Genomic DNA, 23,232 nt, shown 5'->3' with positions numbered 1-23,232 from the left:
CACAGCCGTGCAACCCCAAGGACCTGGATTAGGCTCCTTCCCGCCTGAATTATGACAACGGGGCTGGTTAAAGGACAGAAAACCCCGAAGGGGACAAGAAAACGGGGATGCCACTCCTGAGCGTCCTATAAAGCGCAGGGACAAGCCGTGCCACTGCACAGCAGGACCGGGAGCGGGGCTGGCCCGGGCACTCCCCGCCCCGGCGGGCGGGACGAGCTGCGGGAGCGCGGGGAGCGCGGCCGGGGCTGCGCCGGGAGCGGGCCGGGATCGGCACCGGGATTGGAGCTGGAATCAGGACCGAGACTGGAGCTCGGATCGGCAGCGGAGCTGGGATAGGGATTGGAGCTGAGATCGGGACAGCGATTGGAGCTGGAATTGGGACCGGGTTTGGAGCTGGAATCGGGACCGGGTTTGGAGCTGGAATCGGAACCGGAGCTGGGATAGGGATTGGAGCTGGGATCAGGATCGGAACACAGCTGGGGTCGGAACCGGAGCTGGGACCGGCACCGGGAGTGGAGCCGGGATCAGGATCGGAACACAGCTGGGGTCGGAACCGGAGCTGGGACCGGCACCGGGAGTGGAGCCGGGATCGAGACCGGAGCTGGGATCGGGGTCGGGACCGGAGCTGGGATTGGCACCGGGATTGGAGCTGGGATCGTGACTGTGACCAGGATTGGGATCGGGACCGGGACTGTGACCGGGATCGGGACCGGGACTAGAGCCGCCCCGCCGGTGGCCCCGCTGCGCACACGGAGCCGGCCGCGATGGCAGCAGCCGAGGTGAGCGCGGACTTTGCTTCCCCGGGGGTGTCCGGGGGTGCTCAGTCGAGCGGAGCTGTCTCGGAGCCTCCGCGTTCTTGCCTCTGGCTCCCTGGGAAAGGCCGATGCCCCGGGCCTGGGACTCGGGCTCAGGCACAGGCACCTCCCAGCAGCTTGTGTAAACACTGCTCGGCACAAAAGCTGCGTTTTCAGTTTCCTTCCCTGCCGAGACGTGACCAGGCATCCTGGCGAGTCTCACTTTCTGCTTTCCAAGTCGGTACTCCACGTTCCAGGCAGTGCCCATCACCGCCAGGCTGGAAGCCACTGTATCAAACAGTCCTGGAGCATACTAAAATTAATCTTGCAGCTTTGATTTCCCGATTGTAAATGTATATTTGCAGTGTTTTTGCTGACACACTTCTTGCTTTGATGGAAAGCTTTAAGTACTGAAGTTGTACCTGGATATTCCTGTTCCCCACTCAAGTGCTGAGCCTCCGGAATGGCCTTTAATTTAGCATTAATTTTGCTCCTGGGGGCACCAAATGAGTGCCGAGGAGCTCTAACACTTCTTTTTAGATTCTGATTCCTCTCTCTGCCTTCCCTCAGCTTTCTAACAAAGCTGCCTTCCACACATGGCTGCACCCTTATCTCTGCAGGCTCTCTCTTGTTGTCCTTTCAGGCTCAGGGACATGGAGACAGTCACCAGGGAAAACATCTTTAAGGTTACTCAACAGTGTTTTGTCTGACTGGTAAAGCCCTGGCACAGATCCAGCTGTCCTGCCAGCTCTTTCTGTCCATGGTAGTTATAGTGACCAGCATGAGAAGAAACCTGTTGGGGTGTTTAAAAAGTAGATGAGTAATTATTATCCACTCTGCAGTGCTGCTCTATTTTGTCCCTTCCTTCAGGTGTCCTCCAATTCCTTTCTGTGCCTGGTAGCACTGGAGAGTTGCTTTTGAAATCTTGGGTTTCAGTGTAAGTCTGGCAGAATTAAAACTTCAGGGGTTGTCTTACCTGGGCAAGCAAAAAGCTCCTGAGCAGGTGACACAGCTCAGGTGAGGCCACCCAGGCTCTGAATCACTGCTGGAGAAGCTCCCACATGACACACACCCTGCTGTGGGACACAGCTGGAGCCCTGCACAGGCCTTTGGTCACCCACTGAAATGGGTGACACATTCCAGGGGGTGAGGTCACCACAGGAATCCTGGTTTGGGTGGGAAAACCCCACTTTTGTTTCTGTGCTGGCCCCCATAAATGCATCACTGGATGTTATATCCTGCATAGGATTTATCTGAAGTTATTAGGCCACTTTAATTCACTGTTTTCTCTCTCAGGGGAATAAACTTTGGGGTGGAAGATTCAGTGGAGGCACAGATCCAATCATGGAGATGCTCAATGCTTCCATTAGCTATGACCAGAGACTGTCTGAAGTCGACATCCAGGGGAGCATGGCTTATGCCAAAGCATTGGAGAAGTCTGGGATCCTGTCTAAAACTGAGCTGGAGAAGATCCTGAGTGGCCTGGAAAAGGTATTTCTTTCCTTTTCAAACTGTCAGGTGAATGATTCTCTCCTGACCTGAGAGAAGCCTCCTTGGATTTAATCACCATCGTGGCTGACTGGTGTTTCTGGTGTTTGCAGATCTCTGAGGAATGGTCCAAAGGAGTGTTTGTGCTGAAACAAACTGATGAGGATATCCACACTGCCAACGAGCGCAGACTAAAGGTTTGGCTCCTCTGACCTCTTGGTCCTGATCCTCTGCCTGACATTGAGGGCTTGTGCCTCTGTCCCTCTGTGAAATTCCTTTAGAGCTCGTGGCACTGAACCCCCTGGGGCACAGCCAAGGCTCTCCAAGCCCCCTTTTGTGGCACTGTACAAGCCCAGAACCCAAACCTGCCCTCCCCAGCACAGATCCTGTGGTTACTCCCAGGATCTTGGAGCTGAGTCCCTCCCAGGCAGGGAGATCTGCTCATGTGGATTGTCCTGCTTAGAGCACAGAGATCCTGACAGCAATCCTGCTCTTGTCCTCAGGAGCTGATTGGAGATGTAGCTGGGAAGTTGCACACTGGCAGAAGCAGGAATGATCAGGTACAGACAGAACCTTTTTTTCTCCCTCTGTATTCCTCCTCCTCATTTCTTTAATTGAATATTTTTATGCCATCTTTCTCATGCCCTGGCACACTCCAGCCTGTATTCCCTTTAAATTAATGATGGCTTTAAAGTAATGATGCTGCAGTGGCTCATCCATCCAGGGGAGTGGGATGTGCAGGGCTGCTTCCTGGTGGTAAAAGGCCACAAAATTCCACTGACATCTCTGAAAAGCTCCAGAACCACTGATTCTGCTGGCTGGGAGCCACACATCTTTCAGGATCAGTCCTCCTCAGGATCATCAACTTTTGTTGGTTGGGAATTTTCTACTTCAAACTTGACAATACCTGAGAAGTTCACTGAAAAAAATGGATTTTGGTTTTGTCCATGGAAAGCAACAGCAGCTTTCACAAATCAGTGACCAGGGATGAATTCCATACGAGGAGGATTTCCCTTCCTATCACCCAGAACTAGGAGGGGATAACAGTGCCAGGGAGTTCTGCTGAGTATTATTTGGTCACTAAATCTGTCCCGTTGTGCTTGGCCTGACTGTGGCCAATCTCCCACAGGTTGTGACTGACCTGAAGCTGTTCATGAAGAATTCCCTCTCCATCATCTCCACGCACCTCCTGCGGCTCACTGAGACACTGGTGGAACGCGCTGCCACGTGAGTCCTTTCCCACAGTCCCTGTTTTCCATAACTTTGGCCTTTTTGGGGGCAGGAGATTTTTAGGCTTGTCCTTTGACAGTGCAGCAGCAGGGTCTCCTGTGGAAGGAGTTACAGACCTGTCCCTGCCCTCCTGTCTCTGCTGCTCACCTCTCCCTCCTTTCCCTCCCAGAGAAATCGATGTGATCCTGCCTGGCTACACCCACCTGCAGAAAGCTCAGCCCATCCGATGGAGCCAGTTCTTGCTCAGGTGAGCACCTCCCACCCTCTCCACCCTCGGGGCCCTGCTCTGCTGAGGGGGCAGCCAGGAGTGGTGACAAACCAGAGGGAACCTCACAAACTGGAACAGGAATTCCCTGTGTGGCTCTGACCAGCTGGGAATCTAAGCATGGATTGGGCAACTCCCCGTGCTCCATCCTTTGGCCATTCTCACCTCCTGAGGTGCGATATTGTCCAGCTTCATCTCCCAGTTCCATCTCTCCTGTCCTTCCCCAGCCATGCTGTTGCTCTGACCCGAGATTCCGAGCGCCTGGGAGAGGTGAAGAGGAGGATCAATGTCTTGCCTTTGGGAAGGTAAAGTTTATTTTTTATTGTGATCCTCAGTCCTCATTTTGCTCTGAGATAAGGCCAAGAGGCAGATCTGTCCATCCCCTGAAACACTGGGGTTTCTATTCCATAGACACTGCAACCCAGCTTCCCTCTCCAAAGGTTCTCACCATAAATATATTGTTCTATCCCTTGGAAATCAAGGATTACAAGGCTTCCATCAAGCAAACCTTCCTCCTTGAAGAGAAATTCTGGTTTACTCCAGAGTTCAGAATTTGATGAGCCTCAGAGCACACTGTGACACCAAAGTGAACTGGGGGAGGGGAATCTTCAGAGAGGTGTCACCACTAGAGCTCAGTTTTGTTTGGATATCAGTTTGGATATCATGGGTGACTTCTGCTTCTTTCTTCCCTGGCAGTGGAGCTCTGGCTGGGAACCCCCTGGGAATCGACAGAGAGCTGCTCTGCAGTGGTAAATGTTATCCTGGGGTTGAGGAACAGGAATACTCATAATATCTGGGCCTCTGGGAAGCATCAGCACATTGTCCTGATGTTATTTTGGATGTGTTGCAGCACTTTAACAAGGGGGTGGAGGGTAATGAATATAAAAAGTCACTTGCACTGAGGCAGCCTGGTGCATTCAGGCTCCTGTCAGGGCCAGTGTGACTTCCTGTGTCCATCCCCTTCCTTGCAGAGCTGGAATTTGCTTCCATCAGCCTGAACAGCATGGATGCCATCAGCGAGAGGGACTTTGTGGGTAAGCACAGGCAAATCTTCCCAGCACTGTGGGAAGCAGCTCCTGACACCTTTCCAGTTACCTTAACAAGGGGCTGAAATCCAGCACTAGGAGCAAAGGCCCAGTCAGGGTTCTCTGAGTTTTCCAAGCACCTTTTCCCCCCTCCTCATTTCCTGCCTTCCTTGCAGTGGAATTCCTCTCAGTTGCCACCCTGCTGATGATCCACCTCAGCAAGATGGCCGAGGATCTCATCATCTACAGCACCAGCGAGTTTGGCTTCCTGACCCTCTCTGATGCCTACAGGTAGGTCTCAACCCTGGGCAGAGAGCTCCTCCCTCAGCCTCTCCTCAGCTCTCCTGCCCTGGGAGGGTGAGGCAGTGGTTGGGGTCTCTCTGTGCATGAGGCTGACCCAGCATCAAGACCTTGGCACAAAGGCACCCTCAGGTGCCTATTCATCCTCAGGGTGAATACTCCTCAGAAATGCTCACTTATTTGTCATTCTGGTAACTTAACCACATTTGCATTCATCAGCAACTCCTGTCCAGCAACTGCTGGCAGAGAGAACTTCCTGCTGTGCTGGGAATGCTGCCAAAGCCCTTCCTTGCCTGGCTGGGTTTGCAATCCCAACAGACTCCTTGTCTGCAGGGTGGCACAACCACAGCCCTCCCTCCGTGAAGTCACATCAATGCTTAGTCTGGCCTGCTGATACCACCCTGGAGGGGCTTGGAGGGAGAGAGTCCTTTTAACTCTCTCTTTGAGGGGTGGGACTGTGTGGCAGCTCCAGACAAGTTGCAAAATCAAAGAGAAACTCAGCAGTTCACTGATTTCCTACACCTGAAACAGGACTATGATGAAGGGGGACCTACGTGTTGCTTTTGGAGGGCTGGGTCAGTGATGATTTGTGTGTATGGATGGGAGTTTTGCTCACCAGTGCACTCCACTCATCTCCCATCCAGCACTGGCAGCAGCCTGATGCCTCAGAAGAAGAATCCTGACAGTCTGGAGCTGATCCGCAGCAAAGCCGGCCGAGTGTTCGGACGGGTGAGCCCCAAAAAAGAGGAAGAGGGAGGGAAAACTGCTCATGGTGGGGCTGGAGAATCCTCCTTTTTCTTGTCTTTTCTTTCCTAAAGAGCTGTGCCCAGTGTGGGTTCTGGACCTGCCCTGGGGCTGTGCTTTGCTCTGCTCCTCACTCCCTGCCTCTCCTGTTTCCCTCTGCAGCTGGCTGCAATTCTCATGGTCCTCAAAGGACTCCCAAGCACCTACAACAAGGACCTGCAGGTAAAGCATTTGTTCCTTTCCACACCATCTCTCCTGCTGGCTGCAAGAGTCAGGAGAGCTGGGCTGCTGAGCCTGGTGGGTTTTTGTGCTGTACCAGCTTGTCTCAGAGCCATTTCCATCGCTGTTCCAACACAGGAGGACAAGGAGGCCGTCTTTGATGTTGTAGACACCCTGAATGCTGTGCTCCAGGTTGCCACTGGAGTGATTTCTACCCTCCAGGTAAGGCTTTTCCTTCATCCTCTCAGTATTGAACGTGATTGTGGTGCACATTCTGTGAGTAACTCAGGGAGCAGAGCTCCAGACTGTTCCCAAATAAAATCACTTCAGTGCCTCACCCACATTGCTCATTTTGGTCCCCTCTGTCAGCTGCTCAGGGGGTCAGAGCATCCTTTTAGAGCTCCAGATGAATTCCCCTCACTCTGAGCACTAACATGCCCCAAGGAGGAGCTGATGGTAACGTGTCCCTGGGATCCTCCTCCTGCAGATCAACAAGGAGAACATGGAGAGGGCACTGAGCCCGGAGATGTTGGCTACTGACCTGGCTCTTTACCTGGTTCGGAAGGGAGTAAGTGCCAGAGGGAGACCTGGAGCTGGGATTTCTTTGGATGCAGAGGAGGAACTGAGCTGAGTCCCCTCTGCTCTGTCCCCTTCCCACTGCAGATGCCCTTCAGACAAGCCCACGTGGCCTCTGGCAAAGCCGTCCAGCTGGCTGAGACCAAAGGCATCACCATCAACCACCTCAGCCTGGAGGACCTGCAGAACATCAGGTTTGTATCTCTGTTATTTCAGCTCCCCAAAGTGCCCCAAAAACCCTCTGCAGCAGCCCAGAGCCCCCTGACAGCCCTCCCTGTGCCCGCAGCCCCCTGTTTGGCAGCGACGTGGCGCAGGTGTTCAGCGTGGTGAGCAGCGTGGAGCAGTACACGGCCGCGGGCGGCACCGCCAAGAGCAGCGTGTCCGCCCAGATCGAGCAGCTGCGGGAGCTGCTCAAGAGGCTCAAGGAACAGGCTTAGAGTGTGGGGAGAGATCCCGTGCCTGCAGCGTTGTGCCTGTGCCACTGGTCTGGAGTTAATAAACACTGGGGTGTCTGTAGTTCACTGAAATTCCTCTCTTGTGTCTTGATACTTCAACAGCTCATCCCCCCTCCTATCCCCCAAGAAGGCACCTGGCCACCTTTTTGCCATTTCCAGTAACTTTTTAGCCTCACACGTCAAAGAGTGACTCTGAAAAGAAATAGAAGTAAGTAAGCAGGCAACAAATAAATAACCAGAAGTAAGTAAGCAATAACAATAAGCTGTGCCAGGGGAGGTTTAGGTTGGACATCAGGAGGAATTCCCCCACAGAAAAGGTGATAAACATCAGAACGGGCTGTGCAGGGAGGTGGAATCACTGTCCCTGGAGGTGTTTAAGGGAAGAGTGTTTGTGGCACTCAGTGCCCTGGTCTGGGTGATAGAGTGGCATTGAGTCACAGGTTGGACTCGGTGACCTCGTAGGTCTTTTACAACCTAAATGATTCTGTGATTGATAGATAAATAAATAAATAAATATGTAAACAAGCAAGTCAGTAAATGAGAAATAAGTAAAACTAGGCAATAAATATATTGAAACCCCTAAGTAATAAATACGAAGGAGAGAGGAGAGGGGAGGGGAGGGGAGGGGAGGGGAGGGGAGGGGAGGGGAGGGGAGGGGAGGGGAGGGGAGGGGAGGGGAGGGGAGGGGAGGGGAGGAGAGGAGAGGAGAGGGGAGGGGAGGGGAGGGGAGGGGAGGGGAGGGGAGGGGAGGGGAGGGGAGGGGAGGAGAGGAGAGGAGAGGAGAGGAGAGGAGAGGAGAGGAGAGGAGAGGAGAGGAGAGAGGAGAGGAGAGGAGAGGAGAGGAGAGGAGAGGAGAGGAGAGGAGAGGAGAGGAGAGGAGAGGAGAGGAGAGGAGAGGAGAGGAGAGGAGAGGAGAGGAGAGGAGAGGAGAGGAGAGGAGAGGAGAGGAGAGGAGAGGAGAGGAGAGGAGAGGAGAGGAGAGGAGAGGAGAGGAGAGGAGAGGAGAGGAGAGTTGAAGGGAAAAAGAAAGGGGAAAGGAAAGGGGAAATCACTCGCCACCTGTGCAAATCCACCAGTCCCCGACACATCCTGACTCGTGGAGGCGCCTTTACGGCAGGACAATCGTGGCTTTGTGCGGAGGTGACCGTGGGACAGAACCTGATCCCTGACACCCTCTGCGGCAGCTCATCCCGCCCGGGCGGGACGGGGAACGGGACCGTGACAGGGATCGGGACCTGCACCGAGATCAGGCTCTACCTCTGACCCCGCTCCTCAGCTCCTGTCCCGCCTCTCAGCTCCTGTCCCGCTCCTCAGCTCCTGTCCCGCCTCTCAGCTCCTGTCCCGCCCCTCAGCTCCGGTCCCGCCTCTCAGCTCCTGTCCCGCCCCTCAGCTCCGGGCCCGCCCCTCAGCTCCGGGCCCGCCCCTCAGCTCCCGTTCCCCCTCCTCAGCTCCGGTCCCGCCCCTCAGCCCCGGTTCTCCCTCCTCAGCTCCTGTTCCCCCTCCTCAGCTCCGGTCCCGCCCCTCAGCTCCGGGCCCGCCCCTCAGCTCCCGTTCCCCCTCCTCAGCTCCGGTCCCGCCCCTCAGCTCCGGTCCCGCCCCTCAGCCCCGGTTCCCCCTCCTCAGCTCCCGGTCCCTCTCCTCAGCTCCCGGTCCCGCCCCTCAGCTCCAGTTCCCTCTCCTCAGCTCCGGTCCCGCCCCTCAGCTCCGGTCCCGCCCCTCAGCCGCGGCCCCTCCCGCCCTCAGCGGGCCCTGCCCACAGCCAAGATGGCGGTGGCGGCGTGTGGCGGCCGCGGGGCCGGGCCGTGCCCGCTGCTGCTGCCGCTGCTGCCGCTGCTGTTCCTCCCGGGGCTGGCGGCGGGTCCCGCCGGGATGCTGCAGCCCCGGGACACCCCCTCCCGCGAGCGCAGGGAGCTCGGCGGCCTCTGGAGCTTCCGCGCCGATCTGTCTCCGGGCAGGGACGCCGGCTTCGCGGAGCGCTGGTACCGGCGGCCGCTCCGGCAGGTAGCGGGGAGCGGGGCGGGCGCTGCCCATCGCCGGGCACAGGGTGCGCTTTTCCCCCTCCGAACCGGGCTCCGGCCCGCTGCGGGGGCACCGCTCCTTTCTTCCTCTCTCCCTCCCTTCCTCTTTCCCTGCCTCCCTTCCCCACCGGGCTGGCGGGGCCGCTGCCCTTTGCCCCATGGTGATGGCTGTGCCCAGGTCATTCTTGAGGCAGTTCCTAATTAGCAGCTCCTGAGGATCCCCCCGGTGCTGCTCCAAAGGCAGACAGCGTTTGAGTGAACCCCATTCACCTCCAGGTGCTGCCGGAGCCTTGCACAGCGCTGAGCTTCCAGCAGCACAGAATCAGCAAAAACGTGCCTGGAAAAGGCACTGGGAACTGTTTATTCCAAAGTTTCAGAGTGCTGGTTGACAAGTTTTGGTGTGACTGAGAGCTGCCTGGAAATTAACTACATTACCTGAGAGAAAAGAGTTATGAATTTTATGCATAAAATTGATAAGTCGTTCATTATTTTTATTTTTAGCCTTTTGGCTGATTTTGTTGCTGAACTGTGGAAGGAGAGAAGAGCTGAAGGTCACTGTGCTGCTGGAAGTTTTGCCAGAGGAGAGAAATCCTGAAATACCAAAGGGAAACTTAGATTCTGAGTGTGCTCAACCTGCTTTAGACCTCAGAGAATCTCCCTGAAGGGGACCCAGCTCCTGGCCAGCCTAGGCAAGGGTTGTCTGCGTCAGATACTAGAAAATCCCCTTCCCAATCCAAGGATTTCCCCACTAGGATCTTGTGACGAGGGCACTGAGCTCTCTGCAGTGCCAGTGCTGAGTCAGCCACGCACATGATGCCCACCCTGGGTGCCCAGACCTTCCTCATTCTGTTTCCTGAGGCTTCCTCAGGAAAGGAGAAGCTGCAGAACTCCTTTGTGCAACATCCCGAGTGCAGAAAGTGCTGAAAATGAACAGCTCTGTTTGGTAACAGCATCTGGAGGCAACAGCATCTGGATTCCTCAATATTCGATGTCCTGTGACACTACCTCCCTCTAATCTTTATATTGGAATAAGCAACTGAATGGGTTCTGTTGTAATCCCAAGGAATTTCTTGCTTTCAGGTGGTGAGAAAGGCTGAACTCATCCTAAACAGTCTCCACAGGGAGAAAAATATCCTAAAATATTCATTCCTGCCCAAAATATCCACTACTGTTGTTACCCTTTTACTACAGCTCTTAGCAAACAGCACCACAACCCCCACATTGCTCAGGAGAAAATTCCCAGCTTTGGGAAGCCCCAGGCTGAAACAACAACCTGGGCTTGGGGTTTTTTCCCCTCACTTCTCTGATTCCATGGTGCCAGAGCCATTAATGAAAGCATTTCATTGCACAGCAGGAGAGGAAAAGAAAGGAGCAGCTCCTTCCTGTAGGAGCAGGCAGGTTCCTGTGCCTGGTGCTAATTTAGGGCTTGTATAGGAGCTCTGGGAGATGCCACCAGTTTTTAAACAGCTTTTCCCAAGTATTTCCCCTTGGCAAAGGGATTGTAAAGCTGCCACTGGAAGGGGACACCTCCAGCAGTAAAAATCTTCTTTTTAATCGCTCTGTTCCTTCCTTTTCCATGCAACTCCTGCCAGAGCGGCCCTGTGATCGACATGCCAGTGCCTGCCAGCTTCAACGACATCACCCAGGACCCCAGCCTGGAGAATTACATCGGCTGGGTGTGGTACGAGAAGGAGGTGCTGCTCCCCCTGCGCTGGCTGCAGGGCGATCCCGCCCCCAGGGTGGTGCTGCGCTTTGGAAGTGCCCATTACTACTCCATCGTGGTAGGTGCCTGGGGGGGATTGGCCCCGTGCTTCCAAAATTAGGCTGGACTAAAGTCAGTTTTTATGGTTTGTTCAGCAAATGCGTCCCTGCCTCGATTTTGCAGCTCTTTGCTGTTTTCTTAACCCCCAGCAAGAATGAATTCCAGTTTCTCTTCTCTGATCCTGCAATTTCGGGATTAGTAACTGAACATTTCCCGATTAATGGATCTTCCCCAAACTGTGTCCCTCAGTGACACTTTATGTGAGCCAGACCTAGCTCCCAGCAAAGGGAGATGCCTCAAAGACCCCTCGAGGATCAAGAGCCCGGGTGTTCCTTGTAACTGGGCTTCCCTTCTCTGTGCTCTGCTCGCCACAAAATCCCAATAAACCATTTTTTGGGGTCTTTCCTTGCAGTGGGTGAATGGGGTGCAGGTGGTGGAGCACGAAGGGGGGCACCTGCCCTTTGAGGCTGACATCAGCAGCGTGGTGCAGGGCAGCCCAGGGACCCTCTGCCGCATCACTGTGGCCCTCAACAACACCCTGACCCCCCACACGCTGCCCCCAGGCTCCATCCAGTACATGACTGACAAAACAAGGTGAGCTGCTGGGTGTTTTACTGCTGGGCTGATCCCAGGGGTGGGAGAGGAGTTTATTCAGCTGCTGGTTCATGAAACTCTCCATGGGGTTGACTTTATGGTGAAAAGGGCAGCGAGGAGTTTAAGCTTTGGTGTGGTGAGGAATTGCATCTGTTTTGTGCACAGGGAGCTCAGGTTGGATGATCTGTCAAGTTGAATGAAGGGCAGGTTTGAGGAACTTGGATTCAGCTGGAAGCTGCAAGCACCAGCTCTCCTGAAGGATCAAAATCTTGGGGCATCAGATGTTTGTCAGCTGCAGAACCCTTCAGTGTAGCAGCTGAGAGACAGATCCAACCTGTTGTAAAGACTATTTTACATGATTATTTTGCACTGCCAGCATCCACGTGCTGCCTTCAGCTGTGCAATGAAGTGTAATGCAGCCATTTCTCCTGTCTCACTCACTCAGGTACCCCAAGAACTATTTTGTGCAGAACATCAGGTTTGATTTCTTTAATTATGCCGGAATCCACCGCCCAGTTGTGCTTTACACCACTCCTGCTGCCTACATAGATGACATCACTGTGACAACCACTTCATCAGACAGTGTTGGTAGGTCCAGAGCAATTACAGCAGCTCCCTCAGACTCCAGATGGAGGTGACAAGGGGGGAAATATCCTGCACAAGTTTGAGTTTGTTTCCTAGTGGCTTTTTCTTGAGCCTGATTGTCAATTTTGTTTCCTCTGAGCCAGCCATGGTGCAGTATCAGGTGTCAGTGGTTGGCAGCACAGCCAATTCCTTGTCGCTGAGTTTGCGTGACCAAGAGGGGAAAGTGGTTGCTACAGGTGATGGCCCAGTGGGAGAGCTCAAAGTCCTCAACCCAAACCTCTGGTGGCCCTACCTGATGCACGAGAACCCTGGATACCTGTACTCCTTAGAGGTAAAGTGGCATTTCCTCCTCTGTGGGTGTGTGTTTAATAGGGTTAAGGCACTGCCATATGGCCCATCCTCTGTCCTCTCCTCTCACGGGTCGTGTGCATGTGACCAGAGTGGCACCACTAATTAGGCAGTAATCAAATCAAGCTTTTGCAGCTTCCTGGCTGCTGAACTGAAGGGTCTGGCAGAGAGAAGGGTATTCCTGGAGTGTGCTCTGAGGTGCTGGCCCTACACACTGAGGGTCCAGTCCATCCCCTCTGAGGAGATGATGAGTTGAACAGCTGGAGCCTGGGAGATTCTTTGAGAGTTAAGGATCAGTAGCGATGTTCAGGTGCAGGAATCAGGGAGGATGAGCTGCTTGGAGTTTCCAGGGGCTCAGGTTCACACCTGGGAGCAGGTGATGTGTCAGTCATTGCCTGGCATCAAGGAGCTGGGCACAGAAATGGTCTGTGGTGATGCCATGGGGAAAAGACACTGAAACTCCTGGGATGAGCAAGTGCCAAAAGGGTCTCTTCATCCTTCAACTTCCACAGCTTGGATTTCTATTTTTTTGTTTAGTCATACCTGGCTCCCTGCCGAGCAGCAGCAGTGAGGAATAGGCTGTGTGCTGAGGCAGGGCTAGGAAGGGGATGTGGGGCCAAAATCTCCCTCACAGACAGGGGAGGGAGCACTGGGCATTCTCGTGAGGATCCCTTCCATTCCTCCCTGGACATGCAGGTGAAGATGCAGGCACAGATGGGTGAGGCACTACTGGAGGACGTGTACACGCTCCCGGTCGGCATCCGCACCATCCACGTCACCAGCACCCAGTTCCTCATCAATGGCAGGCCCTTCTACTTCCATGGGGTCAACAAGCACGAGGATGCAGATGTAAGTGTGGCACCCACGGCAGGGACACCCAGTGACACCTCAGCTCACACTGCTGAGGTGGCACCTGCACTGCCTCCCCTCCCCTCTCCGAGGGGTTGTTCCCTCACACTCTCCTCCCAGGCTAAGCACTAAGGGGACACCATGCTCAGTCCTGCCATGGTCCTGACATCCCTCAGGGTACATGGGTGTGCTGGTGGAGACACTGAAGCATCTCCCAGCCACAGCTTCCAGTCAGGCATGCTGACAGTCAGTCAGTCTGCTGGGAGGGTGAGGTGGCCCTGGCACAGGTCACCCAAAGAATCTGTGGCTGCCCCATCCCTGGAAGTGTCCAAGGCCAGGTTGGATGGGGCTTGGAGCAACCTGGGACAGTGGAAGGTGTCCCTGCCCATGGCAGGGGGTGGAATGAGATGAGCTTTAAGGTCCCCTCCAACCCAAACCCCTCTGACTGTGACAGTGGCTGTTGGGTTCCCCACCCTGGGCAGCAGCGGCCTCAGGCAGCTCTGGGGCTGGGGCTGGATCAAGCAGGGAAGCCGTGTTCACAAGGGGTGATTCCTCTCTCCCCCCAGATCCGTGGCAAAGGCCTTGACTGGCCCCTGATTGTAAAGGACTTCAACTTGCTGCGCTGGCTGGGGGCCAACTCATTCCGCACCAGCCACTACCCCTACGCCGAGGAGATCATGGACCTGTGCGACGCCTACGGCATCGTGGTCATCGACGAGAGCCCGGGGGTGGGCATCAAACTGCTGTAAGAACTGCCCAGCACACCCTGCCCCTCGCTCATCTGCTCCTCTCTGAGCTGTTTCCAAGTGTCCCATTACCCTTTTTACACTTCTGTCCCCAGAGTGTCCCACCCGTTGTCCCGGTAATGAGAGCACTTTGCTCTGTTTGGAAATCTCCCAGTTGCGCCACCAGTGCCTTGTGACGTTGGGCAACCAGAGGGCATTTTGCCACATGGCTCCATTAACGAGCCCAAACCACGGCCCTGAACTGTGCAGCAAACTTTGAGGAAACAGGGCAGAAGCCATCCTCAGCATCAAGGCTCTGCTCTACCCAGAGGCTGAGTTTGCACAGGGCAAGGCAGATGGGATGGATTTTACACCCTCACCTCCTTCTGTCTTCCAGTGAGAGCTTTGGGAACAAGTCCCTGCAGCATCACCTGGCTGTGATGGAGGAGCTGATCCGCAGGGATAAGAACAGGCCCTCAGTGGTGATGTGGTCAGTGGCCAACGAGCCGGCATCAGAGCTGCCCCCAGCCGCTCACTATTTCAAGTAAGGGCATCTGCTCGTCATCTCGTGGCAGATGATTCCTCTTCTTCCTTTGGGATGGCACAGAGAAGTAATAAAGGGGGTGAAGGCATTTTTTGGGAACCCTGGCACTGTACCTGCAGATGCAAACTGAAATGTAACTCCTGCATGTGTCGAACTGATGCTCAGAACTGCTCAACTGTCTCAGACCTGCTGGTTTTGAACATTAAGACTCCACAAAATGACCAGGAGTCCACTTGGTTTGAGCAGCTCTTCTTGAGCTAAGCAAAATCAGACCTGGTGGGAACGGGATATTCCTTGTTACCACTGGAAGATGAGTGCTGAATCCTTTGAGAATCACAGCAAAGCTGTAGAATAACTGGCCTTTCATTCCGAAGACAAGGTTCTGCAGTTAAAGCTGCTTATTTGTTCTGTGGCTCCCCACTTCAAAACCACTGCTTTGAGTCCCTGCAGACCCCTTGGTTTTATTTCTCAAGAGATTTAAGCTTTGGATAGCCCAGAGGCAGCTCTGTAACGGGGCAGCAGGCTGTCCCTGGGAGCTGTAGGTGCACTGATAACTGTGAAGTTTCATTCTTCAGAATGTTCCAGCACCCTCCTTCAATGTCAAGAGCTTGACTCTCTAATTCTGTCCCATCTCTCTCACTCAGGGCTTCCTCAAAACCATCCAACCTCTGCCTGCTGTGCCACAGGGCCTCAGGAATGCATCCCAGGAGTTGTTCAGAAACTTCCTATTGTCCCTTTCACAGTTTTGTCCTCAAACTCAACTGTCCCTTCAACTTCTAAGCTGCTGGCACCACCAACAAACGGATGTGCCTGTGCTTGGTGTGCTTCCACTCTGCTCTTTTGTCAGGTGGCATAGCAACCACCTGGTGACAGATACTCTCTTTATTTAATTCAAACACTGTCTGCTAAATCAAAACCAGCTCTGTCTGGGGGGGTGGAAGGACAGAGAGCCTGGGGAGAGGGGGCTGTGCTTCTCCATGCTGTTGTTGAACTCTTGCTTTACTGTTTGCAAACAGGACAGTGATAGCTCACACTAAAGCTCTCGACCCCTCCAGACCAGTCACCTTTGTGACAGATGCTAATTACGCTCTTGATCATGGTGTAAGTTTGCTTTATTTTCTAGCTTTTTCTTTTTTTTTTTTTTTTAAACTCATACATTAAATTTCCTCCTCTTGTCACTTGTTTTATAGTCCTTTCCCTGCACTTCCCTAAATTTACTGGAGATATTTAGGAGGGAAAGACAAAAGAAAAGTTACATTTTTGTTTCTAGGAAAAACCAGTTGTAGTCCAGCTGAAAAAACAAAAAGGGTCTGTAAGAGAGAACAATTCTTTGTGTGCAGGATTATGCCCCTGGATTCCATTAATATTGCCATGCTTTGCTATGCCATTGATTGTGTTTACTAATGCTCAGAATTTTCACTTGCAATTAAGCCAAAGCTTAAACCTCTTTAAAATGCTCACAACCCTTGTGGAAGTCTAAAGGAAGGAAGCTTTGCTTTAATTCCTGCCTTAAACTGCTGTAGATCTTCTTTGGCAGATGTCTGTTTGTGTCCAATAATCTAAAAGCTCCTCCAGCTCCATAATTAAAAGCCTTAGAGCTGTATAAATAACCAAAAGGCACTTTCCTTGGATTTCTGGGCCTTTCATAGCCTGGACCAAGGATTTTTAACGCCTGTATTTGTTTCCAGTGTAGATCCTGGGCACTACTGTACAATAATCACTTCTAGCAGGTGAGTTGGTGCTACCACACATCCCTGCTCCAGGTTATACTTTGGATTTCTCCTAAACTGTCCTCTAATTAGCAGGAATGGCTGCAACTCTGAGGTTTTTCCTCCCCACCCCAGAAGAAAACCCAAAACCTCTGCTGGCCTTAAATTTGAAGGAGCCCAGCAGGAATCTGCTTTTGAATACCCCATTCCCACTCTGCCCAACTCGAGCAGCACAGGCAAACCAACCCAAAGAACAGATGTCTCATACACTGATGTGATATTAGAACTTTTTTTTTTTTCTTTTTATTACAAAACATGTTAAGAGAACATTGAACAAGTTACATACAACATCACTTTATCTTGAGGGGGCTTTGTGCCCTTTTATCACACTGTCCATGTGGTAGAAATGGCAAATAACTTGCAGAATGCTTTAGTCTTAGTATTGCACCATTGATGCACAAAATTTAGTTGCTAGTCAAAATATTTGACCACTCACTTGATAATCACATTCCAATACTCAAAAAAAAAAAAAAGTACATCTAAATGTACCAGCAAGCCAGAGACATCTTGGAAACAAAAAAACTTCTAACAAACCTGAGAATGAAATGTGTTGATCTTGTCTAACTCTTTGCTGTGACTTCCTAATCTGTAAGGAAAATGCCAACTTAATGTTGTTAGCTTATTAAATTTATCCTGCTTTTTTTTTTTTTTTCTGGGGAAGATATGATGTTTGGAGGGTCTGAGTGATGGGGGAAACACTTCATTCTATGTGTAATAAACCTGGATTCCATTAAATGAACCCAAAGGAGGATTTAAGTTTGCAAGAGAAGGTTGAAGTCTATGCCAAAACACTCTCACCTTGTGTCCTGCAGGCTCCCTACGTGGATGTGATTTGTGTGAACAGCTACTTCTCCTGGTATCACGACCCAGGACACCTGGAAGTGATTCCACTCCAACTCACAGCCCAGTTTGAGAACTGGTATAAAACCTACCAAAAACCCATTATCCAGAGTGAATATGGAGCAGACTCAGTGCCTGGACTTCATAGCGTGAGTGTTGTGGTGTTCCCCAGATGGAAAAAGCTCTTAGAGGGCAACAAAATTTAACTGGGAGAGGGTGGCACTACTGGGCCTGGCTTTGTTGTGAGAGGCTTCAGCTGGGAGTGTCCAAAAGGCTCCAGGATTGTGACCCTGCTCCACCAAAATCAGCGAGCTTTACCTACCTAAGGAGGACTCCAAAATCTGTCCTTTGGCAGTGGTAGGAAATGCTTCAATGAAAGCAAACCCTGGAGAATGGATGTTTGTGGTGCTGTCCCGTGCAGGAGGGGATGGCACTCCTGTCCCTTTGTGGCAAAGGGCACCACAGGAATTCCCCCTGGGAATACCTGGAATTTTGTGTTTGCTAATTGTCACAACAGCCACTGTTAATGCAGCAGCAATCAGAAGACCAAGCAACCACAGAGTTTCACTTCAGGAATAGTTTCTCGGTAAGTGGGAATGCCTTTGCTGGGATTAACTGTCCCCTCATCCTGTTGTCCCTGGCTGTAGGATCCCCCCCTGATGTTCACTGAGGAGTACCAGAAGGCCATGCTCAGGGAGTACCACGCAGTGTTTGACAAGAAGAGGAAGGAGTACGTGATTGGGGAGCTCATCTGGAATTTTGCTGATTTCATGACCAGTCAAGGTAAGCTTTTATTTATATTCTACACAACTCTCCATCCTCCCTGGGAGTTTAGTGGTTTATGCCACACAAATATTGTGCTGGAGGGGAGGATAAAAGGCCCTCTGTTTACCAGGACAGAGCACAGCTGGTTTTGTCACAAAACCCAGCACGACCAGAGCCAAGAGAGAAGGTCCTGTCTGTACTGAGTTCATCCTTTTCTCCTGCCTGTCCCACCTCAGAGATGCTCCCAGGAACAAGACAATGCACAAGGGAAGCTTGTGAGAGACCCAGATTGCCACCCTCAATTCAGAGCTTCGGCCAGCGGTTAGGAACATCTCACTTGCTTCTCGTGTCACCTACAACTGCCCTGGGAACAGAGCACCTTAAATAACCTAAATTAACTTGGTAGAGGAGCAGATGCCACACTGGCACACAGCTGTCTTACCATGACACTCCACCCATTATTAATAGCTAAGTGCAGTCACAAAGGAAGGGAAATTCCTTAATTTACAGTGCAGTCACACAGAAATTCAACAATCCCAACTCAGATCTGGGAAGGAACCTGTTCTGCTCGTGCCACCTGCAGTGAGGTGGGGTGGTGAGCAGTGTTAGGAAGCAACACCACTAAAATACTCTGCAGAGCACCAGGACAGGTATTAGAAAGCTCAGCGATGGCAGTGGTCAGAAAAGCAGCATCAGCTTCAAACAGGACTGAGAAAATGTAGACAAGGTCACACACAGATGCAGTTCCAGTCTCTCTACTTGTTGCAATCCTTTTTTCTACTCTCCTATGAAAATTAAAACAGGCAGGAAAAGGATCTAGACACCACAAAGGACAGTAAATAGTCATCACCATTTCCTCCATCCAATCTGAAGGTGGAGCCAATCTGTTGTAGATACAGTACTGATCAATGGGCACACCCCAGTTCAGTGTCACAGCTCACCAGCTGTAAATACAAGGAATTGCAGCTGGATTGCTCTGTCACATCCATGAATCCTGCCAAGGCTCCCTGTTGTACCTGACTGTGTGGAAAGAAAGTGCATGGGTCTCTCCCACCTGGCCTGATTTAGTACCTACATTGTAACAGCTCACAGCAGGGACTGAAAGAGCTTGTTTTATATATTTGCTTTATTTTATAACCTCTCTGCAGGGACCACACGAGTTTTGGGGAACAAGAAAGGAATCTTCACCCGCCAGCGCCAGCCCAAAGCAGCTGCATTTGTTCTTAGAGACAGATACTGGAAGATTGCAAATGAATCAAGCTGTCTTCCTCCTGTAATAACATCACATTCCCTCTTTCTAAAATGAAAACAAGGATTATGTTGAACTTGTTATTAAATTTCTGTTTAAATAAGTTTTATGCCTGACTCAAGTCTTGCAAGTCCAATGCGATTTCTAGTCCACCTGAAGGAGTTACTGTGATGCAAAGCAGATCAGAAACTTTTGTTTCCTCTGCTCAGCCGTGTCTGTAGGCTTCCTGTTTCCAGGTAGGAAAACAAATACTCACTTTCAAGGAGCTGAAGTTAAGAGATCCTGACTGAGGTATCTGTTTATGGCAAAAAAATTACAAATATTACATGATACAAATCAATACTGAACTTAAAAAAAAAAATCTTAAGTTACTCTAAATGAACATCACATCCCGCTAATGCAAATGAGGTTTTCCAGTTAAACTCCCCTAACAGTTAACACTACTGAGATCACAGCAAACTGTCCACAGGATTGCAGAGGAGCACAGTTTGTGCAGCTGCTCTGGCCTGACAGGATGGATGTGTGAGAAATCCTGAGCATTCCCAGCAGTCAGGAAGGGCGTGAACCACCCCACATACTCCAAAACACAGTTTGGAATTCCTATTCCAGCAGCAAGGTGGGATATGTTAGAGAGGGAGGGACTACATCAACTCAGCTTTAAATCTATTTATTTTACAGTACCAAAACTGCCACTATTAGACATGAACTGTGCCTAACAGTGCCACTGTCAGAGCCCTTCCAGCGTGGAAGGGCTTCCTTCATATTAAATATCACCACAGGAAGAGCAGCCCAGAGGGAATTTCTGCTCTAAACCTTTCAGAGAGTGGCCTGAAGCCCTCTGGGGTAGGGCCAGGTGTAGATTCAGGTGCTGCTTCAGTGATGGCCCTTTAGGGCTGCACACCAGCCTCAGGCCAGGCTAAAAAACAGGCTTTAGACTGTCATGGATCACACCACCACACAGAAAAACTCAGAATATTTAGTCTGCAAACTTGCCAGTGCTGTCCCAAAAGCAGCCATCTCGAGGAGCAGAGCAACAAAATCAGAGGCTGCCCTATGCACTTGGGAAGTTAAAATCATGGAGTTTGATTACTGGAATTCACAGATTCTGGGTGAAACTGTTGCCATGACTCCCTGTTGTGCAGCTGGCTCTGGTGTGAGTGTCTCAGGGAAGTGACCAAACTCTGACCATATAAAGAAAATATTTGCTTTTCTGTTGTGTGGTGGCCAAATTCTGTTCCCTTTAGAGGTGGTAGACCAAGGAACCAACACCACCTTCCACTCTGCCCCAGCAGAATAAGGACACAGATGTTCACTGCAGACTCCACAACAGTTTTTCTTGTCTTTTGAAGGGAAAAGAAAGAACACACTACAAAATTCCTCACACCATGCTAGGCCTAGATTTTCTCTAGAACTAAACCCTCAGAATATAAAACTCTATGCACAGTAAAAAGACACTTGTTCAAACACACCATGGTGTAAGCAATTACCATATTTAAGCCCACTAGCAGTGTTTAAAAGTCATTTCAACTTCTCCATCTCTAGACATCATCCTTTAAAAACTAATTTTCTTCCCCAATTTCAACAGACCTGACCAAAACACAGATGAAGATTTGACATTGTTCACTCCTTACAAACCAGGGCTCAGCTCAGCCCCCCAAAATCTGAGCACACATTGGAGGGTTAATTCCTGCTTGTTCTCAACAGCTCAGTGCAATCACAAACCCAACCCTGCCCAGCAGCTCCCTCCCCAAATCCAGGGACACATCCAGCAGTTCCCAGGTATTTTGTGGTCTGTGGGACTGGCTTTGAGCAGCCCCACAGCCCCAATAAAGCAGAAACTGATAAAAATCACAATGCTGGGGGATCTTTTTTGCTTAAAGAACTGTAAACAGTGAAAGCCTCAAGTCAACGCTGCTCAGCCTTTACACACAACGCTCAGCCAGACACACAAAGCTGCAGGAATTCTACTGGGAAAACTGGGATCTGGGGGGGGGATCAAGTGCTTTAACTGTTCTACTGCTAAGCACACACAACGTCTTGGGGAAAAAAACACACGACTTAGTACAATTTCTAGAAACAGAATTACAGTACTGACATTAAAAACAGTTTCTAAGGCTCAGACTGAGTCCAAAAAGGCCTCTGGTTGGGTTCATTCAAGCTCTTATGTTTGGACTGCATGAATGCAGCATAAAAATGATTGCAGCAAGACATCCACAGGTAATTCCTACATTTATTTTTGTTGTTTTGTTTTGTTTTTTATACCAAAAAAGTTATGTGCAACAAATAGAATTCGTACATATTTACATGGGTTTTTTTACCTGTTAGCAAAATTGTATCCTAAACCTCCAATAGAGAATCTCTCAGCCTGTATTGAGAAAAGGAGCATCTGCCCAATGACTGCATTTTAAATGGGTGTTTGATTTGGAGTTTAAAGCACTGGGAATAAATAGTTGATGGAACATACTATACAGAACAAACACCTAATATTTAGGCCATGCTTAATACAGTTGTATGGTAACAGAATACTTCATCTTTTCTAGACCAGTTTAAACAACATTGGCAGAACCAAAGACTTCAGCCCACATAAATTAGGAGCAGAGTGCTGCCTGAAGCACCTCACCAACCTCCTGGAACAACTGAGAGACTCTGTACAGCAGCAGATAAATGCAAACGACAGCATTCAGAAACCTCCTCACCAGAGATTTGTTGTCACTTCAGATCTCAAAGGTGGTCAGGAATGTTTCATTGGCCTCAGTGTCACTAATGTTTTACAGGAAGAAACTTCCAAGAATATTCATTTCCTCCATGAGACTCAAATGCTTTGTTGGCCTTAAAGAGTAGCAAGTACCTTACAGTAAGAGGATTTCAGGAATGTTTAATTCCTAAGCAGGTTTTGGGATGAGGGTTTTTTTGCCTGTCCAGTCCGCCCCTCGCCACGGAACTTCCAACTCAGAATATTCTGTGATCCCAAAGGAATTCTGGGATTCTGAGAGAGCCAAAGAGGGGCAGGAAGAGCCCAAATTCAGAACCACTGTTTGGATACTGTGAATTTTATCCCCTCCATTCTCGTGAGTGTTGAAACCATGACGGGGATCTCTGTAACACCCCCCTGTCCACTGCCAGCCCGAGTACCATTTACCTGCCTTTACCCAAACTCCTGCATCCTTGAGAATTTTTAGGATTTGCCTTTGGATTTGTAAGGGTGAAACCAGGATCAAGCACACATTTGCCACCACGTTTTGGCTGGGGCAGGCAGGGGGGCACAGCTGCACTCCTGATTTACATCACAACCCATTTTACTGGAAGAAAGATGCTGTTTTCTATCATTGGGAGCAACAAGGAAAGAGTCCAAAGAACTTGAAGCAGAAAGGTCCAAATTTCTCCTGCTAAGATTATTCTGCCCTTTATTCAGGCCAACTGCATTTCTGAAGCATAAGAGAGAAATAGAAGAAATCAGGGCCATTTCTAGCAAATCACTTCCAGTAAAAAGTAACTGCAAGGAAAGCACACGAGACAAGAGTTTGCAATTAAGGATCAGATTTGCAAGTTCGTGCACAAAGTAGCTGCAAATTCTCCCAGAGCCCAAACTCCAGCTCCATTTGATCCCTACGTGCACACAAACAAGGACTGCAGACACCACTGCTGAAAATCTGGCCCTAAACATTTTTACTAAAACTGAATGAACAGACTATGCCCACACAAACAAGCACAAGACACAGTGAAGTTAAGTCAACACCAATACTTTCAGCTGATGGGGCTTTTTTTCCCTCTTTTTTTTCCCCCAAAATTGGACCAAGTACTCACGGATTAGACTTGTCTCCATGGCTGCTTGCTCTGAGATAGGAGCAACTTTCAGGCAGCACATGTTCACCTCTTCCTCAGATGAAAAAAAAGATGCCTTTAGTGTAGATCACAGGAATGCATCAAAATAAAATCTATACAACACATTAAACACTGATACAGCCTCAAGGCTTGGGAGAGAACAAAGCCAAGCCTTGAGGGACCAATTCAACATCATTCATTCCCCTTGATATCAAAGCAGAAGGCATTTGAGAGACAGAACTAAACAGCAAGACAAGCTTTAACTA

General features: G+C 50.7%; 2 protein-coding genes across 2 annotated transcripts; both read left to right on the top strand.

Moving 5' to 3' along the window:
- The first annotated feature begins 216 nt into the window (after positions 1–216).
- LOC138120688 (argininosuccinate lyase) lies at positions 217–7,168 on the top strand. Its single transcript, XM_069033566.1, has 16 exons — positions 217–779; positions 2,091–2,285; positions 2,396–2,479; positions 2,786–2,842; positions 3,412–3,509; positions 3,682–3,759; positions 4,005–4,082; positions 4,474–4,526; positions 4,749–4,811; positions 4,979–5,093; positions 5,747–5,831; positions 6,009–6,068; positions 6,204–6,287; positions 6,553–6,633; positions 6,729–6,835; positions 6,928–7,168. The coding sequence occupies exons 1-16, from the start codon at positions 765–767 to the stop codon at positions 7,076–7,078; spliced, it is 1,404 nt and encodes a 467-aa protein (XP_068889667.1). The 5' UTR covers positions 217–764; the 3' UTR covers positions 7,079–7,168.
- Positions 7,169–8,851: 1,683 nt separating this feature from the next.
- On the top strand, positions 8,852–19,247 carry GUSB (glucuronidase beta). The gene is made up of 12 exons (XM_069033565.1): positions 8,852–9,097; positions 10,707–10,895; positions 11,289–11,470; positions 11,916–12,058; positions 12,199–12,386; positions 13,100–13,252; positions 13,819–13,997; positions 14,375–14,521; positions 15,538–15,622; positions 17,103–17,279; positions 17,778–17,913; positions 19,044–19,247. The coding sequence occupies exons 1-12, from the start codon at positions 8,861–8,863 to the stop codon at positions 19,199–19,201; spliced, it is 1,974 nt and encodes a 657-aa protein (XP_068889666.1). The 5' UTR covers positions 8,852–8,860; the 3' UTR covers positions 19,202–19,247.
- Positions 19,248–23,232: the final 3,985 nt, after the last annotated feature.

The sequence above is a fragment of the Aphelocoma coerulescens genome, chromosome 19 (assembly GCF_041296385.1).
Source record: "Aphelocoma coerulescens isolate FSJ_1873_10779 chromosome 19, UR_Acoe_1.0, whole genome shotgun sequence".
In the NCBI taxonomy this organism is placed as follows: Eukaryota; Metazoa; Chordata; class Aves; order Passeriformes; family Corvidae; genus Aphelocoma; species Aphelocoma coerulescens.
The sequence above is the reverse complement of the archived record's forward strand: the minus strand, read 5'-3'. Positions and strand labels throughout refer to the sequence as shown.